This window comes from Centruroides sculpturatus, unplaced genomic scaffold (assembly GCF_000671375.1).
Source record: "Centruroides sculpturatus isolate CEXI.00-Female unplaced genomic scaffold, Cexi_2.0 scaffold421, whole genome shotgun sequence".
Classification (NCBI taxonomy): Eukaryota; Metazoa; Arthropoda; class Arachnida; order Scorpiones; family Buthidae; genus Centruroides; species Centruroides sculpturatus.
This window is the reverse complement of record NW_019385018.1, coordinates 464,419-482,589: the sequence shown is the minus strand read 5'-3', so window position 1 is coordinate 482,589 and position 18,171 is coordinate 464,419. Positions and strand designations below refer to the sequence as shown.

The following is an 18,171-nucleotide window of genomic DNA, read 5'->3' as shown; positions in this document are numbered from 1 at the left end:
GGGTGGATGGAAACTAGATCTGTTGCTTCTTGGAGAATGTCTGCCTGATTATGGTGAGATGGGTCCACTTATGTCTACTGTTGATGTTTGCCCTGATACTCGGGTGCAAGCCCTTTTTATATTCATTGCATGTGGAAAATAGACTCAGGTGAATTTGATTTAATGTGGTCTGAGTTTGAGCCATGTCCTGGTTTGGTGGATACTAGCTGTCAATGATTTGGTCGAATTATTGATACTTTCTAGTTGTTGTTGTGACTTGTTTTACCTCATAATTTCATTCGTTTTGACAGTTTCCTATCATTAATAATCAAATATTTTGATTAAGGGTTTAAAATAAGTCCAATCATTGTAATGATTGTTGATTCAGGGGGATATTTTATCAGTTTTATCTATCAGAGTGTAGAGAAAAAAAGGAAATGGGGTTTTTCCACTTCATCATCTTCCCACCGCTTGACCTTTCCATTGTTCTGTTCTGATAGATTAGAAACGTCTTATTACTTTAAATAATTAATTAAAAATTCACTGGAATGCCGATCAAAATGAAAGTAGAAAGCTGTCGAAATCTCACAATGACCAAGATCAGGTTAAGACAAAATTGACATACAGAACAGTAATTACAGTACAGTACTAAATCCTGCAAAAGTTTAATACAGATTATAAAAGTAAATAAATAATAATAAATTTACTTAAAGATCATTATCAGGTTCTTAAGATAGAACAGAAAATAACTCTAAAAATACAAAATGATTAAATGATTCAAATCATATTTCATATTGCATGCACAAGGTTTGAATATACAAATTGGTTAATATTTGACATAAAATAAATTTTATTTTTAATTTCATGAAAGTGTGAATACTATATATTGCAAAAGATGTAAAACATTAAACAAGATCAAAAACATTAGTTCAGTTATTAAATTATTTTTTGTTACCAGATTTAGGTGTATTGTACTTTGAGTTATTTATAAGTAGTACACCCTGTTTGTTCCAGTAATTAATGCCTTTTTTTTAGAGAAATTTATTCTATTATATTTAAAGATGAAATGATAATGTATTAGTCCATAAAATCTTATAAGAAAAAATTAAATTTTTACATACAATTTTAAATTAAATATTGTAAATAAATTACATTATTCTTATTACATTTTGACATTTTATCCCATATCATCCAAAATTTTATCCTATATATACATTTCATCCCATAAACAAATTAAAACTGAATAGAAAAATTAGAAAAATTTTGAGATTCTTCAAAGTTCAACAACATGTTTTAGAACATTATTCAACCTCAACTTTTGAATATTCAAACTAAAAAAAACAGAACTGCTTTATTTGGAAAATTTAATTGTGTATATGTAAATTCTCAAAATAAAGCAGTTCTGTTATTTTAGTTTAAACATATTTTAGATTACAAAAATATATTTTAGTTTTGTAAGCATATAATTATTTAATTCAACTAGTAAAATTTAACCTCTAAAATTCTAGTTATCATATTAAATTATTATCTATGCTATAAATAATGTCTAGTTTATAAATGCTTGCTTGATTAACAAAACTCTTTATCAATTAGATCTATTAATATTAAAATAAGAATTAGATATATTCTTTTCTGCATTAAACAGTGTTCTAGTGCTTTAATGCCTTTATTATAGCCTATGTATTTTTCTTATATATTTTTGTATCATAGTAAAATATAATGTTTTTAAAATATTTAATCCTGAATGTGTATCATAGTGTGTATACTATCCCATGCAAAGTATTATTTTTAATATTTTTTTGTTTTGTTTTTCCAGCAACATTGTTCTTAGCATTTCCCATCTAGCAACAATAAACAAGTAGCAAATATTACATGCACATGAAATAGCTTCATTTAGTGATTTGAGCTTGATGTTGAGCTTGACCTCACAAAACTCATAGTTTCTTTTTAATACTCAAAAAAGTTATTTTTTGAAGTTTTAAGTATTTTTCAATTAGTAAATAAAAATGACAACAAAGAGATGTATTTGTTTTTACATCGTTTTTATCGGAATATCCTGTAGGCCGATACACATTTCGGGCATGGTCCCTTCATCCGTCAGCATGACTTCCAGGATTTCTTGTAGGTGGTGTTAATGCATATATATTCTGTTTAAAATTACTTACTCTTGATGTCCATGTTAAAATATGTGCTAGAAGATGTTCAATGTTAAGTCAAGAAACCTTAACTGTTATAGTAGTTTTAATTGTGAATATATTTTAAACTATAATGGTATTTTAACATTAAAACAATTTTAACTGTAAATAAGTAATTTTAAATGGAATGTGTACATGTTAACACCACCTACAAGAAATCCCAGAAGTCATGCCGACGGATGAGGGGCTTATGTCCGAAATGCGTGTCGGCCTATATATAGGCTATTCTGAATAAAGATGATGTAGAAATGCCCAGTATCTATGCATCTAGTTGTGACGATAAAAACAGATAAAAGAAGACATGGTTTCAGAATACACAGATGTATTTGTGTTGATAATGATGAAAACAACAAGTGAATTGCTGTGACATATTGAAGAAAATAACCCTCTCTTCTCAACAGATGAAAAAAATGATTAATCTATTTCTCAAATGGAAAGATCATAAAACAAAAACTGTATGTATGAAATGCAAGAGTAATACCTGTAATGATCATAGCTTTATTAATTGCAGAGCTTTCTGTGAAGATAAAAAAGTTGATGATAAAATATAGAGGCTACAAAATGTTTTATTTTATTTTTGTTTTTTTAGAAATGAATAAATTTTTATTCTCTATTATGTATTTCTTGTGTTTTTTTAGATAAAACAACTTTAACTAAAACATTAACTTTCATAAAACAGAAAAAAATAAATAAATTTTGTAGATCAAAAATAAGCACAAATTCATGTGGAATGAATGACAACATCCAATGCAAAGTATTTTTTCATTTCATTGTTTGACTGAAAATCTTCATTTTTGAGTTTGTTTTTATATAACTAAAGTCATAGGTGCAAGAAATAATACAGTATTTCCAAATGCGCCCTAAATTTTACAGGCTGTTTGGAGTGGTCATACACACACTACACTCAGTGAACATTTTTTAGATAGAGAAATTCAAAGTCACTACCAAAAATTGTTTTTTTATCAAATTTTGTGTATGTGATGTAGGCATAATGTAAGTAACATTTAAAGTATTGTTTTGACCAACTTATAATGAAAAAACAACCTTTGTAATGTTGATGTTTACATAAGGTTTGTTTGTTTACATTAGAGATAAAAAAATAAATTTTTATTTCTTATTGTTTTTGTTTCATTTATTATACTTTAAACTCCTTATTATAACATATCATAAATAAAAATGAATAAATAATTATTTTGGGGAGATAAAAAACCATATTATCACAAGGAACATATCCCACAATTGCATAGTGGTACTCATCCAGGGTTAATTTATTTTTCTAACAATACTGTCTAAAGAACTGGATTAAAAGGAATTTGATTTATAATTTATATAGTATATAATTTTGATAAACTGTTTTTAAAATTACTGGTAATTTTTTGAAAAATTTATTTTATGCACACTGTATTTATCTGATATTTTCTTTCTATTTATTCAAATTTACAAACTGTCTTTCTAGAAATATTTTAGTTACATCATGTGAAGATAAGAATATTAGAATATTTTATGTGTCATCAAATAATAGTTCTCCTTTGAAAATACTTCCAGGTATGACTTTCAAAATAGTTTCAATAAGTAAAAGGTTTTATTATAATAATTATCATGCATTAAATACACTGCATAATATATAATTTCTATTTTAAAATTAATCATTTTGTTATCATTTTGTTTATATATTGATAGTATTCTGTGAACAAATTCAATCTAATTTTCTCAAATGCTTATATTTATCATACATAGTGTTTGAAATACTTGTAGTTTAATACAGCTTTTACTGTATTTATAATGTACATGTATTAAAAACTTCTGTATTTTTATTGCCTAAAACATAAAATAACTCTTTTTGTTTCTAGTCAATAAAATTAAATTTTTCATGAAATAACTTAATAAAAAAATAGATACATCATATTATTTAATATAAATATTTATTTTGATTAAATATATCTATATTTCTAAAACAAAGAATATATATATATAAACAGCAAAAATATCTATTTATTAAAAAAATAATTTTTTGTTAAACGATGATTCTAAATTATTTTCAAGTTTTCTGTGTCCTAAAATTTTCCAGTCAGAAACAAAAGAAAAAAAAAACTGCTTATAGAAGATTAAAGTGTAGCTCAAAAAGTTTTATTACATATAGAATCAATACAGCAGAATGCTGAACAACTTCGACATGTGTGTCTTTTGTGGCATGTATGATTTATAAATGATTCCTCCAAGTGTTCTCCAGCATTTGCAATGTAATTGATTCTCTATCAGTGGCATGCAGTGACATTTGATGATAGGGAAGCTATGCATGCCCTGGATAGAATCATTGGAAGCGCTTTATGATATTTTGGTGTGTAGCATCCACCAGCTAAACTGCCAGAAGTTAGTGCTCTGTAAAGCGCATGTGCGAATGTCTGTAATCCAGCTGCTTTACACCATTTAGATACTTTTGCTGTGGAAGTTCTCCCATATTCGACAATACAGCACTTCCATTGGAAATATGTGTATGTTAAGTTCAATTGTAACATTGTCAGACATGTGTCAGGTGTGTGGATGTCAGCAAGTGTTGATGGACAATCCACAGCTTTGTCACATGTGTCAGGTGGGTGAGGTAATAGTATCCCTAAGAATGCGGGGGAGATTGTCCCGCCTAGAGAGGAAGAAATTGTGAGAGAGGGAAAATTTGTGGGCTTTCCTTGGTGGTGTGTGTCGACTCAGTGTTGTGTGTGGAGGCAGTACTGAAAGGAGGGCTGACCACAGTACTGACCGGGGAGCTAACCAGAGTGGGTAGCTGTGTGGCTGGTCAGGAACCAGTATTGTAATTATCAAATAATTGTCGGGTGCCGGAGTGTTGCTCGATTGTGGAGTGCCAGAGAGTCACTCGCTGATTTGGAGACATTAAAGTGTAATTGTGTTGTTATTGTTTGAAAGGAAGTGTGTACTGTGTTCTTTTAGACTGTGTAAACGGGAACATTTTACACCACCATCATCACAACATCAATTTTATACAACATTTCCATTGGGAATATGTGTATATGAATTTATATTCGAATATACAATAGAAATCTTATCATTGTTTTTCACATGTATAGAAATTTGTAATAAGATACATAATGTGGTTATAATAAAATATTAGTTTTAATTAATTCAAAGTACATTAAAATATGAAAATAATCATGCAATATGTATCTATATTTAGAAAATACACGGGAAGTGGTGCTTCCACAGCTTCCATAGATGGCATGCCACTGTTCTCTATTATCGATTACTTCAATTCTGAGTTTCATTTTATTGAAAGAAATCACAGGACTCTTTTAAACAATGAAGGACATTGTTTAAAAGGAAGAAATCCACATGAGCATGAAGCCATAGAATCAGTCCTCCATATGCTTTACCCAGTATCCAGGAAAATGCATGTCAAGAAATTCTCTGAAAATAAAAATCCAACATGATGATTTTGCTGAAACATCACAGTTGGCTGATGATCTAGCTGGGGTAATAGATCTGATGTAGTATGATGTAGTGATGTAGTAGTAGATAGGTTACTGTTTTTTCCTCAAAGAAAAAGGGCTCCAAAACTTCCAAACATCAAAAGGTGCATCAGGCATTTACTTTTGGATTACCAGCACCTCTTTTAATTTCTTGAATAGGATGAGAGTTTTCTGATCTCTATATTTTGTAGTTATGACAATTTATTCTCTCTAATATGTAAAGCATTGCTTCATTATTAAATTTACTTTTCCAAAAGCAATTTTCATCATTTTTGACTATTAACAAAATGTCTTGGGGAAAAAAGGGAAATTTATCATCTGTCTATAAAGTCTGCATAATCTGCAATTTGTAGGCATAACAACCCTGCAAACTGTCATTTGATGTATACCTAACAGAAAAGAAACTCATCTAGTTGATTTGTAGGCTTCCTTGTTTCAATGAACTGACTGAAAAAAATGCTTTTTCGATTTGATCAACATCTTCCTGTGAAGTACTCATTTCTCCTGCTCCTTTTTGGTGCTGATTACTACCAATCTCTGGAAATGCTTTAACCAATATCAGATAGTATTATCTGAAAGTGAACTTTTCCATTCTGAGTTCTGTAACAACATTGCATTGTGATAACAAATTTTGTTTTGAAAAACCAAAGTGCACATATTCTTTTGAATAGTTGTCATTTTGAAATATGATATCATATTATCTCTAAGCATCAATGCCTGGTTACAGCAAGTTCAGCATTGCCAAATAAAACTTTTTGAGTTACACTTTCAAATTCTGTTAGCAGTTTTATTTTGCTGTTTCAAATTGTAAAATTATAAGACACAGAAGTCTGAACAATAATTTAGAATCCCCCATATTTTGAATCAATGAATAGTAAACAACTTTGAATTGAAAAATAATAATTATTATTACCAAGCTATATTATTTTTATATATAATGATTTGAATATTAAATATAAAAATTTTAATTAAACAATTATTAAAATACTCCATTTAGGACATACAGCAAAAGTTTTTAGAGTAAAATGGGCACCTTTGAAAGAAGGAGTGTTCTGTAGTGGCTCAGATGATTGGTAAATATTTATACGACATACTTTTGATCAATTGTTTTGTTTTATTTTGTTATATATTTTTATTATAGAACTTATTATTTATAAATAGTGTGTACAGACAATAATTATAACGAATGTCTTAAGTTAGGAAACAAATTCAAATGTGAATAATTTAAAATTTTTTTTTTTTTGAGATTTTTAATTATTCACATTTCTGAATTTATATTCTAGAATAGTAATAAAAGATATATTATACAATCAAGATTTAAATTCTATTCCAGAATTAATTATGTCATTGAATTTAAGTATTAGATAGTATCAGTCTATGCAAAATAATGTCATTAATTAACACTATAAATGTGATTTTCGTAACTTCTGTTAAATCATATAAAAATAAAAATCCTAAAGTAGTTAGGAGTTTAAATATCTTTATTTGATAATTTGATAAAGAGACATTTTATTTCATTATTAGATTAAAATAGTTCTAATTTGAACAAATATTTTAAATATTTTAGTGTTTTTATTTTTGACTAATTACTTTAATGGGGTCATATATATCTGAACATATCCATATAAAATTTATTATACAAAATAAATTATTTAATAAATGTAATAATTTATTTCTAATTCATGATATACCTACCACATGACCAATCCAGAAGTTGTTTGGCATATTACTAAAAATATTGGGCTTCAGGATGTTTATATATCTAATTCATGATTTACTAAGTGTAGGAATAATTGAATATCAAGAGATTCTTCAAGATTTCACAGTATAATGTAATTCTTTATTCTATAATCTTACAAAAGGTAATGTTCAAAAGAACAAGCAATCATCTCCCCTAACAAAATCCCTGAGTAAAACAACAATCAGTAAAACGTACTTTAAAAAGTAAAATTACAATTACAATTAGTTAATACAGTTGGGTATTCATAGCACATGGCATGTTTTATTTCATTAATATTTTTAAAAAGTTATATGAATTTTTTTTATGAATTTATGTCAATAATAATTAATTCTTCAAATATATGTTAATTTATATTAAATATTTTTATTCTACAGTACAATAAGAATTTGGGATTATGCTAGTGGAGAAAGTTTGCGCACACTAACAGGGCATAAACATAATGTACGTGGATTACAGTGGCATTCTGAACTTGCAAATATTCTTTTATCAGGTAGTTGGGATTTCACCATAAGAGTTTGGGATATTTCTGATGGAACTTGTTTAAATATAATGGAAGATCATGGTGGTGATGTTTATGGTATGAATTGTTTATAATACAATAATGTTTATATATTGATAGTATTCTGTGAACAAATTNATAACTTTGTTAAACTGGACGTTTTATATAAAGCCTTTTTTATTTCAAACTCCAGTTTTAATAATAATTTATGTAACATATAACAATTTTATTTTATTCTATTTTGAAGTATTTCCTGAATATAAATTTAGATATGTTCCAGTTTAATTTTTATTAATATTGCCATAAAATTAAATGAAACTTTTTAAAATTTGCAAATTAATTATTACATTAATTTACACGAAATTTTATATTATTTACATAAAAATTTTTAAACTACAAAACTTATTTAAATGATTAGTGGTTTTGTTCTTTATATAATCTTATTTTTGATTAAAATCAGATGATGTCAAATTATCAGGCTATAAGGCTAACTTAGCCTTATTACAGCCTGATAATTTGACAGATCATCTGACTTTAAATTATTAAATTAGTAAATATTGAAAAATATAAGTATTATCAAATTAATTTAACTCATTAAATACTTTAGTAAATTTTTAAATCTCTGAAGATGTTCTTCATTTGAATCTTATTTACAGTTATGTTGCAATGTATTTAATCTATATTCTATAAAAGAACTATTTTAAGTCAAGTTCATATAAAACATGTTTGTTATCTTTTTCATTCACAATGAATCACTCATTATTTTTCTCAAATAGAGTTTGTCTTGTTGTCAAACATAGAGAATAAAAATAACAAATTTGTTGTTATTATGATAGAATTTAATAATTGTAATTCTAAAAAATTATAAATGAAGTGTCTGGCAAGTGGCCTATGACAGTTCTTTCGCTCATAAAATGGAATTTACTTAGAAAAGTTAAAATTTGGATTGCTATTTGAAGCAATCTTTATTCTGAACATATGTAAGAAAATACTCAAAAATAATAAGAATAAAATATGTAATGAGTAATTTATATAAGGCTCTCCATTAAAGTTGAATGGGGTTAAATTTAAAAAGTTGGAGATTGTATTATATCAAGATTTATTCTCCATGTAAACTTATAATAAAACCTTATAAAATTATGTAAACAAAGGTTTCCTCACAATCAGATTAAAAAAGCTACTAAATATATATATATTTTTTTCATAATATACAAGATGTTAATGTCCAACTTACTGTAACTTTAAGAGGTAGTAAAGGTCAATGAGATGAGTATTTTTTTCTATCAGGCAACCTAGAGTTAGAAACAAAAATTGGCAAAGCTAATGCCCACAGAAAATTTGGATCATCCCTGACTTCCTCTGGGGATACATAGAGTTTGATGTAAGAAATACCATTAGAAACAAAAAAAGAACTGTCTATCTGCATCATTTCAGTTTTTGATATTGTCAGAGGACATGCACTCTTTGAGTGAGTACAACAAAACAGATTCATTATTGTATTCTGTGTAATAAAGTTGGAATTTGCCACTTCTAACATTTATTGTAAATATGCAGAAAAATATCAATAAAGTTTCGTATACTGTACTATATGTACCTATTACACATTATATCAAAACATATATACAATAGGATGGAAAAAGTAAATGTAGAAGTGCAATGATGGTTGCTTTACTTCTTTGAGTGAGTACTTACTGTAAAATAAATGCTAGTACAATACAGTCTAAAGTTTTATAATCTAAAAAAATGTCATGATTAATTTTGTGGAAAATTATATAGTTGGTACAGAAATAAACAAAGAAACCAAAATTATTTTAAAATTTGGACAAATGTAACTGCAACATATTATTTATCTAATATGCAGACTTTTGATGAATAACAAGACATTTTTTTTTTATAATTTTAGATCTGAAAAATATTTTTGAAAACACATCTTTTAAGAGTTACAGAAAATATTGGTTAAATTTAAGTCTATAATTTTTGATTTATAGAATTATCTAATTAGCTGCATTTTTTGGTTGGAAGATTATTTTTTAACTAAATTTCATTATATAATTTAACTAAACTTTTTTTATAAGTATCCTGGTGATGCAATATAACACAGTTCTTTGGGTCCAAAAATTTGATTGCATTGTATATGAAGCCACATTCTAAGGAGTAACTGTTTCTAGCACATTTATGAACAGCCCATGACATAGGTTGGTGACTATTTATCAATTAACCATTCTTTCTATTCAGAAATTCACTATTATATATTTTGTTTAAATTTTTTTCTGTATGAAGACATCAAAGCTGTGTTTATGCAATGACAGATAAAAAGTACAATTCAGTCGGTCAGTTGCAACTAATAGCTCAGTTCAAAATAAATTGGTGAATTTGCAAAATATTTCAAATTTACCACTTTATTTTGAATTTGCTGTTAATTGCACGTTTAATTCAGTAGTCTTTAATAAGATGAAATAAAAGCAGCAGGATCTAAACAAGTGTCACAAACTATTTAAATTATGTGGGTCCATGCTCTATTATAGCACAATTCAAATAACATAACAAATGAATCAACATTTAGTTTGGCATTGGGATGAAAGAACAAATTTGTTATAAATAGGTAAGTACAGAAGTATAAACATAGGTAGACAATAACTGTGGCTGAGAACTGGATGGAAAAAACTGAGTTGTAGGTGTACTAATGCCTGTCATATGTGTTTGGGTAGATTCATTGTTCTTGGGGCTCAGTAAGACAAGGACAATAATTAACACAATAACGTTAATGTATGGAGTTGGAGTGATAGTTCGCAACATACACAAGAATCATAAGAGTTCATCTTACATCAATTTTCAAGTTATATGATCTCCAGAGGTTTTCGGTAATCCCTTTTCACTCACTGTTTGCAATCCTAGAATCTCATAAATTCTGCATCATCTTGCCAGGTCCATAGTTCACACCACTCTCCTCCTCTCTCTCTCACCACAAATGCTTTAATCCCAGAATCCTTTGCACACACCTCCCTCACCCTCACATCCCTGGGATTTCTTTTCCTTTTTTTCAATGCCACTCGTCCTTCCACTTAGACTGGACAAAGAGTCACCAATACTAAGGTGGTAAGCTACAAAGGAATATTTTTTATTTTTATTGTTATCGTGTACAGGACAAAATTAAAAAATAATAAATTATTCTTGGCTTAGATTATATTGATATTATCATATGAATACAGAATGACATTAATGTCTTAATNAGTAGTAGAAAAGAAGAAAAAATTTCTTTATTTTTTATAAGATCCTCTTGTTTGCATGGCCAATTGAGGTTATATCTATGAGCAATGGTTTTTATTTCTAAACGTTCTGTTTCAAGAGCGATACAGGTAAAAATATAATGTTTGACGCTGTCCGGTTGACCGCATATGGACACACTGATCATTTTGCTTATTCACAAATCGATGTAGATATTACTTCGATACTCAGTAGGAAAAACGAAGGCTTACACAAGTTATCGTGAAACGTCACAGATGTCATGTGACTATATGATCTTTGCCCAATTCGGCTGGCCTCTTCAGGATATTAGTAGAATGCTCTTGTTACATCTTCCTGTTTGAATGATCAGAATAGAGCAATTGTTTGTCTCGTTCGCCTACTGTAATTACAGTAGAACCTCCATTATCCGGACCTCCATTATCCGGATTTTCGATTATCCGGATTGTTTAAAATAAACAAAAATTTTACGAATTTACTGATTTGCACTTGGCAAATTACGACACTGTTTATGTACGTGATGGAATGCATAACTTTTTTTGTTTTAACAACGTCTCACCCATCACAGTGGTCGTAAACTCTTAAATGCTTCAACATCTCGTGATTCTACTGTTCGGCTCTGGTCTTTATTTTCTCTAGCATCTACAATATATTTAAAAATATTAGTTCATAGGCCATGGGATGAAATTTTCAAGCATTTGGGTAAGTTATTAAGAAACAATTAATTTAAAAATTATACACACTAACTTAAAAAGTAATTGTGTACTTTTGATATTTTGTGGACTTTTGAAAAACTCAGATGATAATATGGCAATGCACTTCTAAAAACTTTGATATAATATAATGGTAAAAAATATTAATCATATTCTTTTGTTTAAGCCATAGTTTATTGATTTAACTAGAAGAGTATGATATGACTAATAAGTTCTTATTTTTATGTTAATAAGTAAATTCATGTTTTTGACTTTTCAAAGGATCACTAAAGAGCAAAAAGTCAAATGCTGCATATATCATCAATGAATAAATAAATTCAAAAATAGGATCTTGCAAAAATATAAAATTAAAATATTATTCTATATTTTTTACCTTAAAATAGTTTTCATATTTATTTTTATGTTCTGAAATATAAAATATTTCTTTAAATGTAGTCTTAATTGCAAGATGTTAAGATTTCAATAACTTATTATTATTCTATCATTTTATAAGTATATTTCATCAAAATAAAATTTAAAATAATTAAGATTTGTTCATATACTTAATTATTACTTTTTAATTTTTAAATATTGCATTTAATACTTTTTAGTGTTTTAATATTTACTCATCAACATTTTTAATTTGTAACCAATAAATTATATATAAAGAAAAAAATCTGTTTTATTAGTGTTAATTTAATCTTATTATAATATCTCAATTGTCATTTGGCAGAATTTCTTTAATAATTACAGAATTAGCTTTGTTACATATAAGAGATTACAAATTAATCTGAAAATGCATAATTATTTATTGTGACATCATTGCAATGCCAGGCTGCAATTTTTAATCATCTTTTAATTTAAAAAATTGTATGACTTCCAGTCCTGAGTGGAAATTCATATTTAGTTAATAAGGGTCTCTGGTTCCTAAGCTTTCTATATCTGGTCTTGATTTTCATCTTTTTAACTCCATTCTCAAGATTAATGAAGGACAGACAGCTGAGAGTGAGAATGTATAGATTTATGTAATTGGTCTGCAATTTGAAAATTGCAGCCCCATTACATGGATCTCAGGATTTGTTTAAATGATCAGAAGAGAGAGATGAGGAATTTGCAAGGCCACATTCTTGGGTAAATGAGGCCATTTTGGTAAAAAAATATTCTTAAAATTTTACAATTAACTTTTAATTAAAACCAAGGGATGATCTAGGAGCAAATCTTAGGGAAGATTTTTGTATACTGTTTATTTTACTATACAAATTAAATGTTTTATTACTTTAAAAAGTATTTAAAATAAACTATATAAACTTAAGCAAAACGAAATGACAATAAAATTGAAAATTAATAATATAAACATAAAATATAAACATCAGTTTGAAGAAATAATAAAGCTTGAGCTAGCAAAAAATTTTCATGGCCTATTATCTGTTCTATGAATTTTGTTCAGGAATAAATCTATAAGGATTAATTGCACACTATTATTGATTATTCTAGGAAGAAGAGTTCTTAAGATGTTCTTAAGAATATGAAATTATGAGATCATTTTGAGATGGAAAAGCAGTTCTATCTAAGTTGTCATTGTATTCTTTTTGTTTTGGTCATTACTTAATAATAGTTAAGATTGGTTGAAAATTTTAAAATTAAATCCAATTATGTATGTATGTATGTAAAATTAAATCCAATTATGTATGTATGTACAATTATGTATGTGCTGCAGCCAGGAAATCTGATTGGTCTGCAATTTGAAAAATTGTAGACCTATAAATTCCCACTGTCATACATCTGTCTTTCCTTAATCTTGAGAACGGAGTAAGATAGATGAAATCCAAGACCAGATATGGAAACCTTATGGGCAGGAGGCATCGATTAACTATACATGAATTTCTAATGCAAACTAGAAGTCACATTATTTCAATTCAAATTCTTACCCTGAATAGATGACCAGCATGATTCGATTGCTAAAGGAAAAGTATGATGTACAGGGGCAAGCTATTATTAATTTGAAGGTGGAGAGTATATATTGATATTTTAAATTAAATAAATTAAAAATATGATTAAAAATTGCAGCCTGATATTGTGATGAAGTCACAATAAATAATTGCTAGTTCAGGATAAATATTCATTAACCATAACAAACTGATCAAGTTTTCTGGGTTATCAAATATTTGTTGTTAATATGAATTTGCCAGAATTGCCATGAACAACTTTACATGAACAACTTGGTTCCTAATATATTTTGGGATATAAACACTATACAAAAATATTTTATTATTCTGTAAAAATATAAAATTTCTCCATATTTTTGTAACAAAAATTTTCTTATGTAAAATTATAACTAGCAATTTGTTTTTATTTTTATAGTTAAATGAATGTGATGACTATACAAATGATTTATTTAGTTACTCTTTTAACTAAATAAACAAGTCATCTGTATGGTGACTGACTGCTTCCATGTAATTATGATAGAAATGCTGATATTTAAATTTTTGAAATTTCATAGAATTATAAAATTCCTTTACTTTATAAAAAAAAAGCAATTATATATTATTAATTTCTTAATTAAATTCATAACGGACATTTATTTTTCCAATATTTTGATAAATTGAGAAATGATTAGATATCTGGCTTTTACTAACTCTTTATTATGATTTCATACAAGATAAAATAATTAAAATTTTTGAAAAAAACAAAAATTTAAAATTACAAACACTGTTATGCAATCGATATTAAATGTAATAAAAACATAAAAGACTTAATTCTAGTTGACATTTATTAATTAAGTATTTAGTAATCTAGTTTATTTTCAAGATGTAAAGTTACTTTAATATCTAATTAGAATTAAAATATAATTTTGTTTAACTTAATAAATATAAGTTTTCAATATTTTGTAAAGATAAAGAAGGAAATATCATCAAGGAAATATAAATAAAATCTGCAATGTATCTCAACAAGACTTTAGATCCAAATCATGAGGTTGCATATTTAGCTCAAAAATAGACAAAATACAGTATATGTCAGGACAACAGGCAGGTCAAAAGATCATATGTGACACTTTGGACACTGAGTTAGGATTGCCATTTGCAAAATAACCCATTCTTTAGAATAAAGATATACTTGCACTACTTCTTTCTATATGTCTCCTATAAAAAATTCAATTCTAAATATTGGCCCAAAGAGAGTCTGGAGAGGGTCTGAATGTTGCTGTCTAGGTCAAAGGTTGCTGTCTAGGTCTGAATGTTGCCTTTGACGATTGATGACTAGTAAGTCATCAATCATCCCAGGGTTCACTTTGTCTGGTAGAACTTCAGATCAGATAGGAACTTGGGATTGGTTGAGGTGTTTGTCCACGTCAATAGCTTGAGAAGCACAACTCAAGGAACTTAAATTTTTAATATGGCTGGAGAATATCTTGAGAAATCATCAAGGAAGGCCAGATCTGAATCGATAACTTTTTACAGTTTAAAATTTCAGGAATGAAACTTGAATCTTGGGGAAGAACAACATGTCTTAGAGAAAAGATTTGGATCTTGGAGAAGAAAGGTTTTTCTCTCCAATCCCCATTCCAATTGATTCATGATATCCCTCATTACTTTCCAATTGGTCCATCCTTATCTCCAGGTGACAATTCTAGACCTTTCAGGCTGCAGGAGAGGTTGACACTGATATTCAACCTGATGCTAATTAGATAGCATTTATCGAACTTTGAAACCTTCTCTCTTAACTGAAGCCTTTTATGTTTATCTTTATCACTTCAAGAATTTATATTAATAATTGTCTCTGTGAGACACTAATTAAATAAATTAATTAAATAAATTGTTTTGCTATGTTGTTGTTGTTTAATTTTATGTCGGTTTTTTTTTATTCAAAAGGTAAGTGTTTAACTGCCCTGTCAAACACTCATTAGCATTCTAGCACATAGTTTTGAATTCAGTCCTCACAAAACCACAAATTATTTTTCTTTGAATCTTTTTGAATAAAATTGATAACAGACATCACATAGGAGATGTTTTCCACACTTGATTCTGTAAAATGCTATTTCAATACAAACCAGTGGCGTGCCGTCATTGGAAGTGGTGGATGCACCACTTCCCTTGTATTTTCTAAAAAGTAAATACATATTAATTTTAATTATATGAAAATAATTGTACAATATTTTATTATAACCGCATCATGTATTATATTACAAATTTCTATACTACACATGAAAAAAAAAGATAAGATTGCCATTGTATATTCGAATATTAATGGCAGAGTGGAAGCGCTGTATTGTCAGCATCCAAAAAAGCCAGATTCGCGCATGCGCTTTACAGAGCATCAACCTCACCTGGTTTAGCTGGTGGAAGCCTAAGACCTTTGGGTGGATGCTACATGTATACTGCATCCAATTCTATCCAGGACCAGTTCTGGGCTATAGGCCATTGGGCACCGCCTGCTAGATATTTGGCCGCCCTCACCCGATTACGTGAATCGCGAGTAGATTTATAACTTAACCCAACCGATAAGAATTTACTGGTATGTTTTTAGGATAGTTCTGTATAGTTGACAGGAGTTTTAAAAATCCACTAAAATATTCGATATTTTTATTCCTCTCTTCGATTTTATATTACTCACGGATTTAAATGTTAAATCAGTGATATTACAATTTCATATATCCCATCTCTAAGGGGATGTAGAAAAAACCATGTACAATTCTTGTATAATGTTAAAAAAAATTAACTGTTACTTTGGCAGCATCATTTAAAACTAAATTTAATGAATGAGAGAGATGCATGAGGTACAGAAAAAGCTCTAGAATTTATTTTCCTTAAATTTACGATTTATGTATCAGTTGTCATAAAAATTTGTCTTTCCACTTTTTTCCCTGAGACTACAAATATTCGAGTACAAAGTAACCAGTTTCGACTTATTTCTACTTAGGAAGTAGTTAAATAATTAAGTGATAGGGAATTGGGGATATAAACAAAATCCTGATGAAAGAGCCAAAATTTTACTCAAACAAAAGCTTAACCGAACCATCTCCCGAGTACAGTGGAGACTGATTTCTTCAGTATTATTAATGTAATAAAGACAGAAATTTTTCCAGTTCAGTGAGAGTGATCAAAAATTTTGGAAATTTCTGAGGACACTTGGTCCTAAAACGAATTAGTTAGAAAACAAATGACTATTAAGTTTAACATATTTAGATTTTTACAGCTATGGTGAGAAATGTTTAAAATCTACAACAGCCCTGTCTTTTGGGACAGTGGCGTAGAGTGGGTGTCAGCCGCCCGGGGCAAAGGAAAATTTCACCACCCCCTTATTTAGGTATCTCAATTTAAAAGACTAAAATTCAGTTTCGTCACAGAATAAGCAATGAAAAATTCCATGCTAGTGTTGCCACCTTTTTAATATTGCTGACCCGTGAGGTTTGTTCGAACAGAAGTTCCTGACGCATGCGTAATGTCATTTTGCAATGCGAAGAATAATGTGCAGTGCATGCTGGTTCTAAATCAGTTACAGTTAGGAGCTAGGGAGACTTGGGTAGGAGTAGCATAAGTAACCTAGATGACTTAGCTCTATTGGATATTGGAGATGTGTATGAATACAAATCATACAAGCAAAAAAAAAAAAACAGGTCGACAGGTTGCGCATGATATTCCCGTACAAAATTAATAGTTCACCCAGACAGTGAGTCGATTCCCAGACTGTCCAGGTGAAAACCGAACAGGTGGTAACATTATTCCGTGCTCATTACAATCAGTCCGAATCGTAGGTGCCACGAAAATATGAAATAAAATGGTTCAAATTTTTACAAGATATTATTATTATTTATTGTGACATTTTGCTGCCTCCTAAAAGTGCCATCCAGGGCGGGCCGCCCCCACTACGCTACACCACTGCTTTGAGATATACTAGTGATGTGACAAAAGAGGTATTTGACATTGACTGGTATCGGCACCCTGGGGATTTGGCAGTCCGCGTGTATGCACGCTCTGCAACCGTCTTCGATTCTGTCCATTAGCCACTTGTAGGGAGCTATTTGACTAAGTGCATTGTTTTAAGATTTAAAAAGTAAAGAATATTTTATATTTTTATGTACGTTTCTTTACAAAGCTATATTTAATTAAAATTTTCTTTAAAAGTATATTCATACAATTGAAGAATATTTTGTACCAGGTATGTACCGGTACATCCACCACACATTTTATTTCACCAAGTAAATTTTTATTATTTTATTTTTAATTGTAGCCCTTATATCGTGGCTAGCGATTCGGAATATAATTGTGATATTAAAAATGCATTTAGAAAAGTCTACAGTTTTTACTGGCTTATTGAATAAATGATACGAATGGATCCTAGACCA

At 28.6% G+C, this 18,171-nt stretch overlaps 1 protein-coding gene across 1 annotated transcript in view; it reads left to right on the top strand.

Annotated features, from left to right (window-relative positions):
* The window catches only part of LOC111633499 (WD repeat-containing protein 17-like), a 115,569-nt gene that overhangs the window by 50,407 nt on the left and 46,991 nt on the right, over positions 1–18,171 (top strand). Inside the window, exons 10-13 of the mRNA XM_023378077.1 lie at positions 3,631–3,719; positions 6,651–6,726; positions 7,769–7,981; positions 11,699–11,838. Coding sequence (XP_023233845.1) covers positions 3,631–3,719; positions 6,651–6,726; positions 7,769–7,981; positions 11,699–11,838 — 518 coding nt within the window. The remainder of the gene's footprint in view (positions 1–3,630; positions 3,720–6,650; positions 6,727–7,768; positions 7,982–11,698; positions 11,839–18,171) is intronic.